The sequence below is a fragment of the Microchirus variegatus genome, assembly GCF_963457635.1.
Source record: "Microchirus variegatus genome assembly, chromosome: 5".
Taxonomy (NCBI): Eukaryota; Metazoa; Chordata; class Actinopteri; order Pleuronectiformes; family Soleidae; genus Microchirus; species Microchirus variegatus.
The window spans coordinates 23,047,668-23,064,919 of NC_139806.1; the positions used below are offsets into that span (position 1 = coordinate 23,047,668).

At 39.7% G+C, this 17,252-nt stretch overlaps 1 protein-coding gene across 2 annotated transcripts; it reads left to right on the forward strand.

Moving 5' to 3' along the window:
* Nucleotides 1–1,620: 1,620 nt before the first annotated feature.
* On the forward strand, nt 1,621–16,169 carry LOC310926797 (serine/threonine-protein kinase PAK 3; the record flags this gene model as incomplete). Of its 2 annotated transcripts, none has more annotated exons than XM_083888985.1 (14): nt 1,621–1,792; nt 1,898–2,058; nt 3,432–3,585; nt 3,714–3,751; nt 9,589–9,744; nt 9,833–10,007; nt 11,464–11,527; nt 12,740–12,788; nt 12,878–12,990; nt 13,754–13,871; nt 14,071–14,170; nt 14,649–14,845; nt 14,943–15,080; nt 16,062–16,169. In XM_083888985.1, the coding sequence occupies 14 exons, from the start codon at nt 1,621–1,623 to the stop codon at nt 16,149–16,151; spliced, it is 1,725 nt and encodes a 574-aa protein (XP_083745111.1). In that variant the 3' UTR covers nt 16,152–16,169. The 2 variants fall into 2 exon arrangements, with proteins under 2 accessions (XP_083745111.1, XP_083745112.1); XM_083888986.1 differs by having other exon boundaries at nt 1,898–1,998.
* Between the last annotated feature and the right edge of the window lie 1,083 nt (nt 16,170–17,252).

Consider the following 17,252-nt stretch of genomic DNA (forward strand, 5'->3'; position numbering starts at 1 on the left):
TCTGGGATGGCTGTGCTGCACATCACATGATGGCCTTGGCCTCGGGGTGAGGCACTGAGAAAGTCTGAGATGCTGTTGGTGGGATGATGGGGGAGATGGACGATGAGTGTTGAGAGTATGTATTCTTGCCAGTGTCTTTGAAAATCAACTCATGGTTATTGCTTTTTCAGCCGAATAGTGTCAGTGAACACTGGACCTCCACCTCTGTCCTTAACAGCCTCTATTCAAATACGAAAAAAACAAATGTTTTTACTCATCTCACAATATTAATTTCTGAAATTATCTTTTTTAGTGATGAAGTCTTTTGCACAAAGTATCAAATTATAGTGAGCTGAATGAATTTTCACTGTGGCGGTTTTGGCAAAAACATCACAAATTGCAATGATGAGAACCCTTTAGAAACTACTCTATCTTCTAATGACAGAACGATAATCTAAGATATGCATAAAAGACTTACTTACTTTCTAGGATTAAGATATGAATTACCAGAACTAAAAACGAGTAACAGTAAATTATAAACCCTGGGTCAGATATGCTGCATAACTGCTTTGCGATTTGCTTATGGTTTATTCCAATTTGCAGGTTTGTTTTTAAATCAGTCATGTGCTCAGCCCTGGCACCATTATTCCACATGTTACAATTGTATTTATTTATTATTTTTTTAATAAAAGCTGAAGCTTTGAAAGTCACTATTCTGTTACCACAGTGTCACACTTTTATCAAATAGCAGATTTGAATTGATCTAAACCAGAACATTACTCCCCACTTTCAGCTCATAACGATTGGCTGTACTTTTTCAACTACTGGTTAGGGAAACAAATGATTGAAAGACATTATACCAAGCTTTGAGAAATTCTGAGTGACAGTTCAGACTCACTTTACTGAATAAGTAGCAATCAGGGAAAAAAAAACACATGGAATAAAACAGTCCGATCAATCCAGGCGACTGAAACATACAAGGCCAAGGCAAAAATCCACAAAATCAAGATGCATAGAGAGAGTGAAAACACAATAAAAGAAGGCGAGAGATACACCGGAGTAACCAAAGACAACCTAAAAGGTAGTGGTTGCGGCAGAGGAGCTTGAATTTATGTGTGAAAGAGCTCGACTGAACTGATGATTTGGCACAGGAATTAATGCTGATTGAGCTCCGCCAAGAAGGTACATGTTTTCGCCAGATTTTGTTTGTCTGTCTGTCTGTCTGTTAGTTAGCAACATAACTCGAAAAGTCACGGACGGATTTGGATGAAATTTTCAGGAAATGTCCACAATGGGACCAGGAACAAGTGATCCGTAGACGCTATCACTGGTTACAACATTCGCTGTCTGACCCAGGCGCGCCTGCAGTGTGTATTTTGTAGGCACTGAGCTGCCTTGGCGGAGTGCTTTTCTCGTTTCAAAATAGAACAGGAAGTCCATGAAAAACTGAACTGAGACACGCTGAGAGACAATTTTACATATGGTTACAGATGGTGTAGAAGAAAAATGAATGAAGCTCAAATTAAATCTGTTCCTGAAACTCTCGCCACCTTGCTGCTCGAGTATAATCGGCCTTTTGAGACTGATCTCCTCCATCTCGCTCTCTTTCTCTCTCGCAGGACATTGTGAGTGCCACTAAAGATGTCTGATAGTGTCGATATTGAAGAGAAACCACCAGCCCCCCCCTTGAGAATGAACAGTAGTTCCCGAGACTCTTCATCAGTGAATCACGCCTCTAAACCGCTTCCAATGGCTCCCGAAGAGAAAAACAAGAAGGTCCGTCTGCGCTCCATCTTCCCCGGCGGAGACAAGAGTGAGTGTCCGTCTCTGTGTCACTTTCACATTTGGAGTGATCCACTTGTAATTTAATTCTACTGTGTCAAATGTACTAACGTTTTCTTCATCTCATCTCCCGTAGCAAACAAGAAGAAGGAGAAGGAGCGTCCTGAGATATCTTTACCCTCAGACTTTGAACACACCATTCATGTTGGCTTTGATGCTGTAACGGGAGAATTCACAGTGAGTATCTCTTTCACCAGACATCCACACACACGCTGTATGAAATCTCCACTCCTGCAGGTGACAGAGTCAACTAATACTGTACATTGTCCATTTACAAATTGGGTACATTTATTTGAATGACAATCGCTCATTCAGCAGTGTCATGCGAAACCTGCACTCGAGTTTAACTGCCATTTTAGTTTGTGGTACCTGTTTTGTTCCTGCACAAGCCTGTGTAAGTAATACCATGCAGTGTTTCCTCATTCTTTTATTCTCTCGATTCAATATTTTGTGAGTCATTCATAGACAATGTCTGGTATGTTGAAAATTAGCCCCAATGCAAAAAAAAATTTAAGTTTCTGTATGGAGGGTTTATTTTAATATTCTGTACAAACACTGATAACCAGTGATGTTCCCCTGTTCCGGTCCCCCGTATATTTATGTCTAAATGTGTGTGTGTGTGTGTGTGTGTTCAGCTCCTCCACTGGACATGGCCCCAACATTTTAGAGCAGAGAATGTTGCTGAATTTTACATGGTTGAAACCTGATTTTTAAACACTTTGCATCTTTTGTAATCACTCAAGTTTGCCAAGGTGGTGAGTAACACATTTCCCTGTAGTGACAGTCAGAAAATAAACACGTTCTAAGTGTGTTAAATTGTGCTTTTATAGTGATGGTTCATTGAATTGTATTATTACACACACACTGCACATCACACTATATTATATCACATATATTACACTTTTAAATGTGTTGACCAACTGAAATGGACAGAAAAGTGTCTTTTAACACCTTCTCCTCATGTTGTGGACCTTTGATTTCTGTTTCTATCCATCTACCTCCGCATGAGGGTTGCTGGTGCCAAAACCAGCTGACGAAGGCAGGGTACACCCTGGACAGGTCGCCAGTCCGTCACAGGGCCACATAGAGACAAACAACTTTCCACTCTCACACTCACACCTATGGTCAATTTAGAGTGTCCAATTTGCATGTTTTTGGACTGTGGGAGGAAACCGGAGAACCTGGAGAAAACCTACACATGTTCGCAAAACCCAGGTCTTCTTGATGAAAAGATAGTTTCCCTTCAGGTTGTTAGCAATCATGTACTATGTTGTCAACAACATCATTCTTCGTCATTCCTCTTTTAAACTACCTTTGGGATGTGCATTATTATTGATTTGACTTCCAAATGTACAACACTGAGTCTGTGACGTCAAGAACAAACAGTTCCCTGTTCAGTGAGGCCAGATCACCCTGATCAAGCTGGTTTTGTAGATTTCCAGGTGGATGCTGTACATTACTTTGCACCCACTCAGTGTAACATCAGCCCACCAGTACCAATAATAACCAATTTTCACAAATGTGATATGGATGGAGCTTTGTCAGGACAAAACTCACCCACCGTCGCTTTAATCTTAAGTTTCACCTCAGATTGTCGTCTGTTTGTACAGGGTATCCCAGAGCAGTGGGCACGGCTCCTACAGACCTCCAACATCACTAAGCTGGAGCAGAAGAAGAACCCACAGGCTGTGTTGGATGTCCTAAAGTTCTACGACTCCAAAGAGACCGTCAACAACCAGAAATACATGAGCTTCACCTCCGGAGGTGAGCATAAAAATCCAAAAAGTTCCCAGGGAAAAAGAGGCAAAAACAGGTCATTTAATTTATGTTAATGTATAATCAAAGATTGCCGGTTCGCTGTCACTACAGGATTGTTTTCTCTCTCGTTACAGACAAGTCGGCACATGGATACATCGCAGCAAACACACTGGTGAGGTCTTTAAATCCCAATTTTGGTTCATGTTAGTTAAGCTTTAATAATACATTTCATTACTTCTGAGAGTATTTGTTCATAAAAAAGTGTTACTTTGATGAAATATATTCTGGTTAATGGCCTCTAATTACTATTTAATGCTGTATTGTTGGTAGTTAAACATGCAGCTCCTCACTGGCGGTGGCTCCTTTTTTATGAGGTATTTTATTGCTGCACTGCATTTGTGGATCATCTCTGGAGTATCTGGTTGTTACAGTAAAAACTGAACAATTACAAATCAATCCAGGCCTTGGTTCTTAGCTGTGCACCACCTCTGCAATAACTCACTGCTTTGGAAAAAATATCTCTCAACTCCCAAGTATAATATAGAGGGACTTTTATTTCTTATGATTTATGTAACAGTGTAATAAATTAACAGGTAAGTTACAGCATTACGTGGCTTTATTTCACTGTCTTAATCTGCTATTTTACCTCTCTGACTGCAACACAGTAAATCTTCCTCACTTTCCTCTCTCTATTTTTGTCTGGGAATCTCTGGGGTTGACTCTCTTGCACTTTAATTTCACACAGACGTCGACCTAATGGGCAAAAAAATGTCTTACTGCTCCAGCTGTCCACCACAATATCCTCAGTTTTGCAGCTTGCACTGCTGCTCATTGTTTATTTTTGCAATCTACTTAGCTAGATTTTGAAACACTAGTTAACAAGCTTCACTGGGGAGCTCAGCTGCATCTAGAGGGACTCCCACTGTGCTGACCTCATTTCTGGCTTTGACCAGAGTGATGTGTGCTTTGACTGTTGTGTGGCCCGTACACACTCTGGGTGAAGAATATGAAATCCTAGTCTGTTCAGTGGGATTTGAAGCCCAAGGCAAACTATGCTGGGATCACTTCATGCAGGGCTACTGCGTGAAAGAGCTCTTTTGCCAGTGAAGGTCAGGTAGGTGTGGCATTCAGCATCTCAGCCTTGGACTGTCACAGTGGACCGTGGCTGCAGAAGTGACTCAGCTGTTGGCTTCAGTGCCACAAATTGGGCCACACTGTCTGAGACCAGCAGAAATACAGTGCCAAAAAGGAAAGCGAACAAGTTTTCTGAGAGAAACAACTTCATGCTCTTCGGCAGATTCTTTTTCAACACCAGCTTCTACTTATCTGCAATACAGATATATGGGAGATATTCCTGTATCTGCTCAATAGTGTCATTTGCATACCAGCAAGGATGTTGTTTGTCTAATAATCACGATTATTTGGGTCAAAATACATATCACGATTACTGATCGACTTGAACTAACTTCGTTTATTGCACGTAAAGTGGCTTTAAAGATAAAATTCCCAATTAACCTTTTGAATTTACCTTAAAATGACAAAATACATTATTGTATGTATCTTTACTCACGCTGCATGTTTAACCCGGGGAATAAAGCGAATGAGCGTGTTCCATTTTTGCCGAATGATGAGCCAGGCAGGATGGGAGACATCGTTACTTTCAGAATAAAAGCCTCTGATTGAGCACCGTAATCGTAATTCAAACACAAGTTTCGATTAATTGCACAGCCCTAGTGCATGTTCTGGCTTGTTTATCTCTTCAGGCTGCTATAGAAACATGGCAGCACAAGATGGCAGCTTCCATAAAGCAAGGCCCCTGCTACGGAATTAGGGCCACATCAAAACAGACTGAACTCAGAGTATTTATAATGGCTTTAATATCAGAAAACTGACTTTTTCCTCATTTTCACCTGCTACAATCTACTTTTATTTTACTTTTTAGCTTGTTATAAGAAAAGATATTGCCCATAATGCACTTGCTTGATGGCAAAAATATATCCATACTAGTCATTTTGTGAGATATCTGGTTTTCCATTCACTTCTGAGCAACCTTTCATTCATGTTTAAGGTACTCATGCTAAGCTCAGCAGTAGATTCATTTGTATTTTTTTTTTTAGCATTAGCATTAGTAGCCGTACATTCTCAGCAGACGTTGACGGTGTTGACATGTTTCCACTGCTCAGTCATGTGGTTGATATTTTGGCCAAATAACTGGATATTTAACTTGAGTGTGTGTCAGAGCCACATCATTAGTCTGTCAACTCACAAAGACGGCGTAACTGCTGCTTATGTCGCTGCATTCACAACCTGACAGTTTGTTTTTCCAGGGGTGAGCTGTGTCCCACAATGCACTTGACATTTCATCTCTTTTGTGGTTCTGCTCAACTCCACAATAACCTTAAACTGCTGTTGCTCACACAAACACGTGTGTTTTAGTCAACATAGGAGCAGCCGAATAATGATTCAAGTTGTTCATATTAATCAATAGATTTACACCAGTCATACAAGTACAAATTAATATAAATGTTTGCAGGTAAGCTCTAAAATCCAAAAATGTTATGTAATTCACTAAGAAAAGTCAGAAGTATTATGAGACATAACTAAATAGATTTTGTAGCATTGGTGCAAATTCGCCAAAAACGCCCGTTCAGCCCAAGATGGCGGCCTTCCTGTAGGACTTACGGCAAAGTCGCCATTGACTTTTTGGACCGTCCTGACATGAGTAACACGTGTACCAACTTTGGTTCATGTACGTTTCAGACGTAAATTTTCACCAGGTCTGATGCGGTCACAAAAATCCATGAGTTTTGGAGTATGGGAAAGGCTTTAAAAACGTGATTTATTTTCAATATGGTTCTTGAACAGTCGTGCTTGAACCCTATTGGAACTGAAGGAGTTATTCTTCTTCCTCTAATAATGTGATAATCTACAATCTGATATAATAGTAATAGTAACAATATTATACAATGATGAAATAGCAATGCATACATGAAAAATAAATGTGAAAAAACGATTATGTATAGTAAAAATAATATGAGTGTATGGATGTATTCTATTATGACTCTATCTCTTTTGATGATTTGATAGTTGGGTCCGTTCTTAAAAGCCCATTGACTTGAAATTCTGTATTTTTATGTCTATTTGTCAAAATGTAAATATAAAAACAGCAAATATGTGATGAGGAATTCATTTATTTATTATTGCAAACGACAAAATGACATAAGTTTGTGCAGGGACAGTCCTCACATGGCATTTCATGTCCTATCCTCATGCTTTTTGTTAGGAGGACAGTTTTGGGACTGGATGTCCATCCCTCAGTAGCAAACCCCTGCCCCACACATCCCCCCCCTCCCCCTGAAGTTCACTTACTCTTCTAAACATTGTGTGGGTTTGTTTTGAGTAAATCCTCCCATTTTCAACCTTCACATTCAGAACCGGCTGCTGTCATCTGGGCCTCCTGTCAGCCTTAGAACCTGCAGCGCATTATTTGACAAGGTAACTCCTCCATATTACTTTCCACATGATGTACCTCTACATTGGCTATGATGCTAAATTCTGCCTCTTGATCTCCTAATTTTGATTCTGCCGACTGGCTAATGCAAAAATACATACAAATATACTACTTTAGATCCTCACTCTCTATATTGAAATTCCATGGGGGGTATAATTTGTTTCTGATCTCATAAATGTGTTTCTAATCTCTTTCACATGAGCACCTCTTGACTGTCTTTGAATGGACTGTCCAAAATGGCAGGGCAGGGGCGCATGTCACAGAGGGTTGTGATGACTGTCACAACTGCATGTATGAACTCATATTGTATTCACATCACCAACAATATCCCTCTAACTCCATCCCCATTTTAGACATTTCTGCATGCCTCTGTTAAAACAACAAAGAAAGAAAAGAAAAACATGGTAGTGCTTACAGATAGCCTCACTCTCATTCGTGCACTGCAGTCTTGGCTCAAACCTCCGTGGAGAAGGTCAGAGGCCGTTTGTGTGTGTGTGTGTGTGTGTGTGTGTGTGTGTGTGTGTGTGTGTGTGTGTGTGTGTGTGTGTGTGCGTGTGTGTGTGTTCTTGTACTTGCGCCATACTGAGGACCAGTGAGGGTTTTTAACCAACAAAGTAAGGACATTTTTACGGAGTAAGGACATTTTGGTCGGTCCTCACTTTGTTTTCATTGAAATCACTTCCTTAGGTTGCTACAACATGCTATACTCTGTTTGTCAAAAAAAAAAAAAACTCAAATTTTGGACGACATAGTATGACTATTTTTGTCAAATTTTGGACCAAACATTTTGCGTCAATTTTTTTGTCAAATTTTTGACCAAACATTTTGGGTCCAATTTTTTTTTTTCAAATTTTGGACCAAAAATTTTACGTAAATTTTTTTTTCAAATTTTTGACCAAACATTTTCGGTCCAAATTTTTTTTCAAATTTTGGACCAACCATTTTGGGTCCATTTTTTTTTCAAATTTTTGACCAAACATTTTGGGTCCAATTTTTTTTTCAAATTTTGGACCAACCATTTTGGGTCCATTTTTTTTTCAAATTTTGGACCAAAAATTTTGCGTAAATTTTGTTTTCAAATTTTTGACCAAACATTTTGGGTCCAATTTTTTTTTTTCAAATTTTGGACCAAAAATTTTGCGTCAATTTTTTTTTCAAATTTTTGACCAAACATTTTGGGTCCAAATTTTTTTTCAAATTTTGGACCAAAAATTTTGCGTCAATTTTTTTTTCAAATTTTTGACCAAAAATTTTGCGTAATTTTTTTTTCAAATTTTGGACCAACCATTTTGGGTCCATTTTTTTTTTCAAATTTTGGACCAAAAATTTTGCGTCAATTTTTTTTTCAAATTTTGGACCAACCATTTTGGGTCCAATTTTTTTTTCAAATTTTGCGTCAATTTTTTTTTCAAATTTTGGACCAACCATTTTGGGTCCATTTTTTTTTCAAATTTTGGACCAATAATTTTGCGTCCATTTTTTTTCAAATTTTGGACCAAACATTTTGGGTCCAATTTTTTTCAAAAAAAAATTTTTGGTCCAAAATTTTTTTTTGGATGACAGTATAGTATGACGTTTTTGTCACATTTTGGGTCAAATTTTACATATAAGTAGATATTTGTAATTGTGTTGATTTATAAAGTGGAAATGCTGGTCCTCACTTTGTCAGCTCTTTTACCCGGTCCTCAGTATGCAGCAAGTACAAGAATGTGTGTGTGTGTGTGTGTGTGTGTGTGTGTGTGTGTGTGTGTGTGTGTGTGTGTGTGTGTGTGTGTGTGTTCCTCCAGCAACACCCTTTCCCTTTAATCACTAGAACTAAGCTGCACTGCATGACAACAAATGGAAATGGATGAAAATGTTTCCATTCAATAGAGGAAGATGATCCAAGGCGAGCAGAGCTTTGGATTCAGGGAGGTAAAGGCTGAGCACTAGGCATAATAAATATGTCTGAGGCATATAAATCATGCTTATTATCTTCCATATGAAGAGGACGTCCACACTGAAAAGCTGTGGCATGTTTTCTCCTATATGGCACAGTTAAAACAAAACAGTTTCTTCCTACTTTAAATTGTCATAATTGGCTCATGGCCCACCTGACCCCACCCCTGAACCAAAAATAGAAAAAACACACAGATAAACAGCACAGGATGGCAACTCACTCTTTTAACATCACTCTCTTTAGTTCTCACTTGACCCCATTATTATTTCCTCCATCATTAACAGACTTCAAACTGTTTTTCTTTTACGTGTCATGTGTCCTGCTCGAGTATCATGACATGTTGATTGTGTTGATGATCACATGCTTCTTGTACTGTATGACTGATTAACATTTACCTCTGGCCACAGGGGTATCAAGCTCTTTTTTTGTGGAAACAACTCCCAACTCCAGAGAAAGTAATCATTAATGTTAAATTTGGGGGAAAATGAGAGGATCAGTATCATTTTCATGCTGCCACATGGCAAAGGCACCCAGATTTACTAACACCTCTTCTTTCCAGGGTCCCAAAACGTCATCGTCAGAGCCCCCCATCGCTCCACCTGTGTCCGAAGAGGAGGATGAGGAAGAAGAGGAAGAAGAGGAGGAGGAGGAAGAAGAGGATGATGATGACGAATTGCCCCCCGTCATTGCACCTCGGCCCGAGCACACCAAATCGGTGAGTATATGCAGTGAAATACTTTGGCAGCAAATCATGCCCGCCACCTCTTTCTGCAATTCTGTGACTCTTTTCTCCCCACGTTCAGATCTACACTCGCTCAGTCATGGACCCACCAAAGCCTCCGTCCCCAGTGAAAGAAGTGGTGACTCCGCCGGAGTCTCAGGTCCAGCCGGAGAACACATCTAACACAATGTATCGCCACACCGACCGCCAGAGGAAGAAGTCCAAAATGACAGATGAGGAGATCCTGGAGAGACTCAGTATGTATCTTTAAAGCTACATTTTATCTATGACATAATTTTGTTGATGGTTGAAAAACCCTAGATCTCCTTAAATGTTAAGGTTCTAATTCTAAAAATGATTACAAAAATGCAAACTTTAAAGGTGCCATATGTAAGAAAGTGGCCAAAAACGGTTACTACATTCAAATTCAATATACTGAGGTCTTTTAGGTTTCGTTTTCTGACGTGACTGGCAACTAGGGGTTGCTCAGCAGCTGAGACTCTACTGACTGCAATGATTGGTAGATGGCGGTAGGTGGCGCCACATGCCAAAACATGATTTCAAAACATAAACATGATTTGCAGTCTGCAAAATATTTTTTTAAATGCAAATATTTTGTCTGTACTGTTGTTGTTGGTGAGTTCAGTTTGTTATATGAACATTATTCCTGAGTCTCTGTGACATATTAGGAGGATTTTATGGCCAGTTGCTTTACATTTATTACATAATGCACCTTTAAAGCTTGTTAACTTTTGCCTCGGTTGAAATCCAGACATGTCCAAAAACAGGGTGTTTATTTAGTTTCCAGTGACTGTTTTTCATGTATTACCTTATGTGCACCAAATCTGTGTATTCTTAAGCAAAGAAGTGGTTTTCCTTCACTATCGTCATGCAATTTCATCTTGTATTATGAGGATGTACTGATCGTATCAAGAATTGGTCTAGTAATTGTCAATATCCCAATGTTTATTATTCTTCGCATTTTTGAGGGTCTGAACATACCCCAAAACTCACGGATTTCAGCGATTGCCTTCAAAATCGGTGAGGTTGCTGTGGACCAGTTGAGGAACTGAATAAATTGGAATGTTTATTAAAATATTGCATGGCGCATGAGATGCGGGGCGACAAATTTGGTGAAAATTCTGATTTTTTGCCACAGACAACAAAACTCTTATAACTTTACGATGGAAAGTCCGATCCAAACCAAACTTGCTATGAGTGATGATGGGTAGTTGCTGAAGACGACTGTGAAAAAACAATTTTGAAAACAGCGCCTCCTGATGGTGACAGAAATAACCTAAAAAACATCATCATATATCAGAAAAAGCAAAAATAACTATTGAAAATCAAAAATACTAAATATCATATAAAAAAACTAATCACAGACTGTAAAAATTAAATAAAAAGCAGTGGCAGTGTTGCTGTTTACTTCTTCTTAACAGAAGCAGAATACTTGACACAGTTTAACAGAGGATAGTGTTTTAGAAATTATGACTCGGTGGTAAATCCATCAGCACAATTATGTTTTTCACTGCTGAGTCATTTGCTGTTTAGGTTCTCAAGTTTGTGATAACGAATATGAACAAAAAGGGTAATCAGCATTCTTAGTTTGAAATAGAGAAGCAGGGAAACGTCTTTTGGGTATTAGTTTGCCTTTGTGTGAAGAATCTTATGACACTCAAACATTTTATGTCTGTTCTTTCTCTGATTCAGGGAGTATTGTGAGCGTGGGGGATCCCAAAAAGAAGTACACACGCTTTGAGAAAATAGGACAGGGGTGAGTATGTTGGTCGTCACAGAGCAATTTGACGAGTCGTCAGTCTTTACCAGGAGAAATGGAGCAACAGTTTAATGACCACTTGAGAAAGGCAGAGGGAAACTGGGAGAAACAAGTGGAAATGTATCCTCAAATGGCCAAATTAGCTTTGCCATCTTCCTCTCCAGTGTCTAGATCCTATCTGCTCTAACATGCTCACTATACTGTACCTACATTTGATCAGGAAGCTCCTATCTCAAACAGTAGATAGCCGTCTCTGCACTCACCACCGGGTTATCTATTAGTGCCAGAAACTGTGTGTCATTTTGCAAAGCTTGTGAAAGTGCACAGGTGCAGCTGAGAGCAAGAGAAAAAGAGGAAGGTTTGACTGTGTGTGTGTTTAGTATCGGGCTGCATTCCATTCCTTTGAACAACATTTGGGAACTATTAATTGGAAACAGCAATCCACGCTTTTCTCAGCTCAAGGCTCGACTACTGTAACGCACTTTACGTTGGTCTTTGCCAGGTTTTGTCTTCGGCGCCTCCAGCTGGTTCAAAGTGCAGCTTCTCGTCGTGAACACGTCATGCCTGTTTTATATCATTTTACATTTTTGCTTTTAAAGCCATTGATGGTCTTGTTCCACCTTATTTAGCAAAGGTGAAAATGACAGGGTCAACGGTAACTGACTGTCCCCAGGTCAAGATACAAACAGTGGTGTGACCTTTCCTGTCTGGGAGTTTTTAAAAGTAAAACATATTTATTCAGAATGGCTTTTAAAATTCCCTTTCCCTCTGTTCTTAATTGTACATTTTCTAAGTTTATTATTCTTATTTTATTGGTTTTATCGTGTATTTTATTCCTAGTTTTTTACTCTTTCATTTTACGTGCAGATATTGTAAAGTGCTATATAAATAACCCTTGTTTGATTGATAAATTCTTTGTGGATCACATATTTGTGCACATCATTGTGTATGTAATTCTGCTCATTTTCAGTTCCCATGGAGACATTAATGGGTTTAATGAAGAACCATAACTTAATTTCTCTCATCAATTGGAGAATCCTGACATTATTCATCATTACTTTTAGCTTGTGATATTTAGTCACACTAATTAACCAGTATATTTAGTTGTATTTCGGAGCATACAATAGGAGGATTTCGCTTTTAATTTTCATTGTATGTAAGAAATGTATATTATTTCACTTATTTGAGTGTGACTGTGTGTTCTTACAGAGCATCCGGCACCGTGTACACTGCCATCGACATAGCAACTGGCCAAGAGGTAAAACATTCTCCTACTGTATATTGTTACTTATATAATAATGGCTTACTCTTGTTCTGAACTATAAAATGTATTTTCTGTTTTCTCAGGTGGCCATTAAGCAGATGAACCTGCAGCAGCAGCCCAAGAAAGAGCTGATCATCAATGAGATCTTGGTGATGAGGGAAAACAAGAACTCCAATATCGTAAACTACTTGGACAGGTCGGTTTTCACAGGGAATATTTTCTGCCTGTGTATCAACCAGACACTGAGTTTGTCCTCGTTAATATGATTCTTTTTAAAAGGAGGTTATAACTCTGATCATTTTACAAAGTGACATCTTGTGTGTGTGTGTGTCTTCGGAGATTAAACTGAAATGAGAAACACAGAAAATCCTCATATTTGAAGAGAAGAAACAGGCAAATGTTATTTTGAACTACATTTTATTGTCCTTGTTTTACCACGTGTAGTCTTGCACATTATCCTGCTCCTACGAGACGTCATCAGCAGTGATCTAAAATAGTTGATGGTTTAACATAATCTGCGTGAATAAACCTTATGATTTATAGTCAGTCGTGCTTTTCCTCTTCCTCGTTTCGTTCTTCTACCTTCTCCCTTTTAATGGTAGTCAGCTTTTGTCTTAAGGGGAATTACTGCCACCTGCTGTTGTCAAAGTTGAAGTAGGGGTAAAATACACCACATAAAAATGCAGTTTTAGTACATGGTGCATTGAGCTGTGACTTCAATACAACTGTCCTGCTGTTTCGTTATCTGGTAGTAACACGCTTGAGTACCATCGGCACTTATGTTCGTAAATAACTGTATTATCAAGCATATAGTGTGTGTTTTTCTTCATAGGTTATCCTCAGAAAAAGTCTATAATCTGTCCAGTAACAGCTGATTACAAAATACATATTCCACTAGTTCTGGAAAAATATGTCGTTTCTTAATGTCTTCACTGACTTTCTTTCTCTCCGCTGTTTAGTTACTTGGTGGGAGACGAGCTATGGGTTGTGATGGAGTATTTGGCCGGTGGCTCGTTGACAGATGTAGTGACTGAGACCTGCATGGATGAGGGCCAGATTGCTGCGGTCTGCAGGGAGGTAAGAAGCCAACTTTAGACATCAGCAGTACCGCCCACCTATTCTGCAGCTATTGTGGCCTGACCCTTCAATTCAGACGTGCACATGAGAAAAACATTTTCCAAATGTGTTCTGTTTCTGCGCTTTTGTGGGCATACTGTAGGTCAGACACATGCTATATTTTTAGATTCTATTTTCCTAATGTTTCTCTCCTCCTCAGTGTCTTCAAGCTCTCGACTTCCTACACTCCAACCAGGTGATCCACAGAGATATAAAAAGTGACAACATCCTGTTGGGTATGGATGGATCCGTCAAGCTTAGTAAGTCTTTACTTTATTGACATGAAATCTGAGTTGGCATTCAAATACATCATACATTATGTACAAAGCAGAAAATGGGCTATACCATCACATATCCAGGCTTTGTTTAGTATGAGTTAATGCAATGCAAGAGAACTATTCATGTTTGCAAAACCAAATATGAAGTGCTAAAAAATCTACACTGGTGTCCACTCATATGTGTCATGCTTTATCATCTATTTTTCATGATCATGTTCTACTGAAGACCTCAAATGGGCGATTGAGACTATTATCTCCTCAAGATAATGTTTAATAACATTATAAATCAATCGAGAAATAGGCTAATTTTACCATATACAGTAGCTCCATTCAAATGCAATGGTGGCTATAGAGTATATCCTTTCTTCCTGATTGACTTCACCAATGAAACTGCATAACTGTTCATTTTTCATTCATGGTCCATGGTTCAAACTTGCACTGACACAAACTCCCTCTGCAGCCGACTTTGGCTTCTGTGCCCAGATCACTCCAGAGCAGAACAAGCGCAGCACGATGGTGGGAACACCTTACTGGATGGCACCAGAAGTGGTGACTCGGAAGGCTTATGGCCCAAAAGTGGATATTTGGTCTCTAGGAATCATGGCAATAGAGATGGTGGAGGGAGAACCACCCTACCTGAACGAGAATCCACTCAGGGTAAAAACACAAACTGCGCTGTTCATACACTGTGTCCGCAGAGATGAAATATTTATTGTCGATTCGATAATCTGTTTGATCGCATTCTTCTGTGCAGGCATTGTACCTGATCGCTACCAACGGGACTCCGGAGCTGCAGAATCCAGAGAGACTGTCGTCTGTGTTCAGAGACTTCCTCAACCGCTGCCTGGAGATGGATGTGGACCGCAGAGGCTCTGCCAAGGAGCTGCTACAGGTAAAACTGAGACTGACACATGTACACAATCTTGCCAAATGTAAGATGCACAATTAAGAAAAACACGCAAACTTCATACTTACATACATAACCGACATACAGTTGTTTATAAGGTAAATTAATTTGATCATGTATACAGTACATACATATATATACTCAAATACCAAAGACATAATATTTACAATAATGTACACTGTTTATGAAAAAGATGAATTATACACACCAGTAAAATAACCAAATACCACTTTTCTAACACTTTGTCAGTCATTTCCCTTTTTTTTTGTTCCAACTGTAGAAAATAGCTCACCTTGACTTCTGGTGTTGCCATGGCAACATGCATGCATGCAATATCGTGAGCTACACATAATACACAAATAGTACACTTAATACTGTACCGTGTGAATAATATGGTGTCAACCAGGTAATTTTATAATTTAAAACTAAATGTAGTACTGATATAGGATTATAGAACAGAACTCATTGCCTTGATGTAGACTTCATTCATCTTCTACCGCTTTATACTGCACATGAGGCTCGCAGGGGGCACTGATGCCAATCCCAGATGATATAGGTCACCAGTCCATCACAGGACCGCACTCAATTCAGTGTCCAATTTGTCCTAATCCCAAAATCTTCATGTTTTGCTGATGCAATCTTGTTATTTTAATGTTTGGATCAAAGTTAAAAGTATTAAGTCTTGTCTACTTCAGAGCCACCAAACTGAATGCAGACATCCATAAAAGCATTTAACAATAACTAACACAAACAAAGATTCATTATTTAGTCATATGCAAATTAAATGAATAATGAATTTGAACGGTGTTGCTTCTGCTCCTGGAATTGCTAGTTAACAATGATAAAGATCTCATTCATATTTGATGTCCTACCTTTTCCATCTTCTGTTCTCATCACGATTCATGCGCTTCAAATGTTACAGAGAATTAAATGTCAGCCTCTGTCTGGTGTTTCTGTCCTGTGCAGCATTCCTTCCTCAAGCTGGCGAAGCCTCTATCCAGCCTGACGCCTCTGATTGTAGCTGCGAAGGAAGCCATAAAGAACAGCAGTCGCTAGGACGTGCCCTCTGTCCGCACCTAAGGCCGGAGCCCCGTCTGTGTTGTGTGCGTTCATGGGGCAGGGATCTGGGTGTATGAGGGGCGAGTGACCTGATCGTGATGGCACAGGGAGGGGGCTTGGGTGACTTACAGTGCCAGCACAAGGACAAAAGACCCCCAGGCCTCATACGTAGGATGGATATCTGGCCTTGCAGCCTCTTGGCCCATGCTGCTGAAAAGACCTTGCCTCTTTGTTTACTTTTACAACACTCTGTACGTGTAGAGCAGTCCATCACAAGCCTGTGTGTGTGTGTGTGTGTGGGCGCGTGTATGTGCACATAATGTTTGTGTCAATTGTCTTGTCAAAGAAGGCAGTCGCTCCCTAAATCCAAAAAAATAGGGTTGAAAAAACCTCAGGAGTGAAGAGGAGACACTGACAAAAGTGAGGAGCCCTCGATTCCTCGATACGTGGAATGTTGAAGGCTTTGTTTTCTTTCCACTCGTACCTCCACGGAGCGCGATCAGGCCACGCCTGCACCTGCAGCGACCAGCTGATGTGAGGGAGAGTGACTCCTGACCCGACCTTTGCCTGCATGACTATGGCTCTGTGCAGAAACACCGCTCCTCCACTGCAGATTGTTATATCTCAACCCGTGTGTGTGTGTGTGTGTGTGTGTGTGTGTGTGTGTGTGTGTGTGTGTGTGTGTGTGTGTGTGAGTGCGTGTGTGTGTGGAGGGGTGCAGCTACACTGGGGAAACGTCATGAATAATTTCACAGGACCTCTCTCAGCTTTAAACATCCTTCAGTAATACAGGTCTCATATGTCATGTGACCCAGCTCCTTCCAGAGAGCGTCCAGAGAAGGTCATGAAGGTCACCTACAGTTATTAAAGCAAGAAAAATAACTATTACACACCGTCAAATCTATGTCTAGATGCTTATTTTTAAAAAAGATATGTAAGAATAAGAAATAATGAGATATAATTGACGGTCAGGGTATTTTTTGGGGGGGTTGTGAATAGCAGAAGCACCTGTCGTGTGTTTGCATCAACATTTTCTTGCTGCATTCAAGGTTCAATCACCAAAAATACTAACCCTTCAAAAATGTATTTACCCACTTA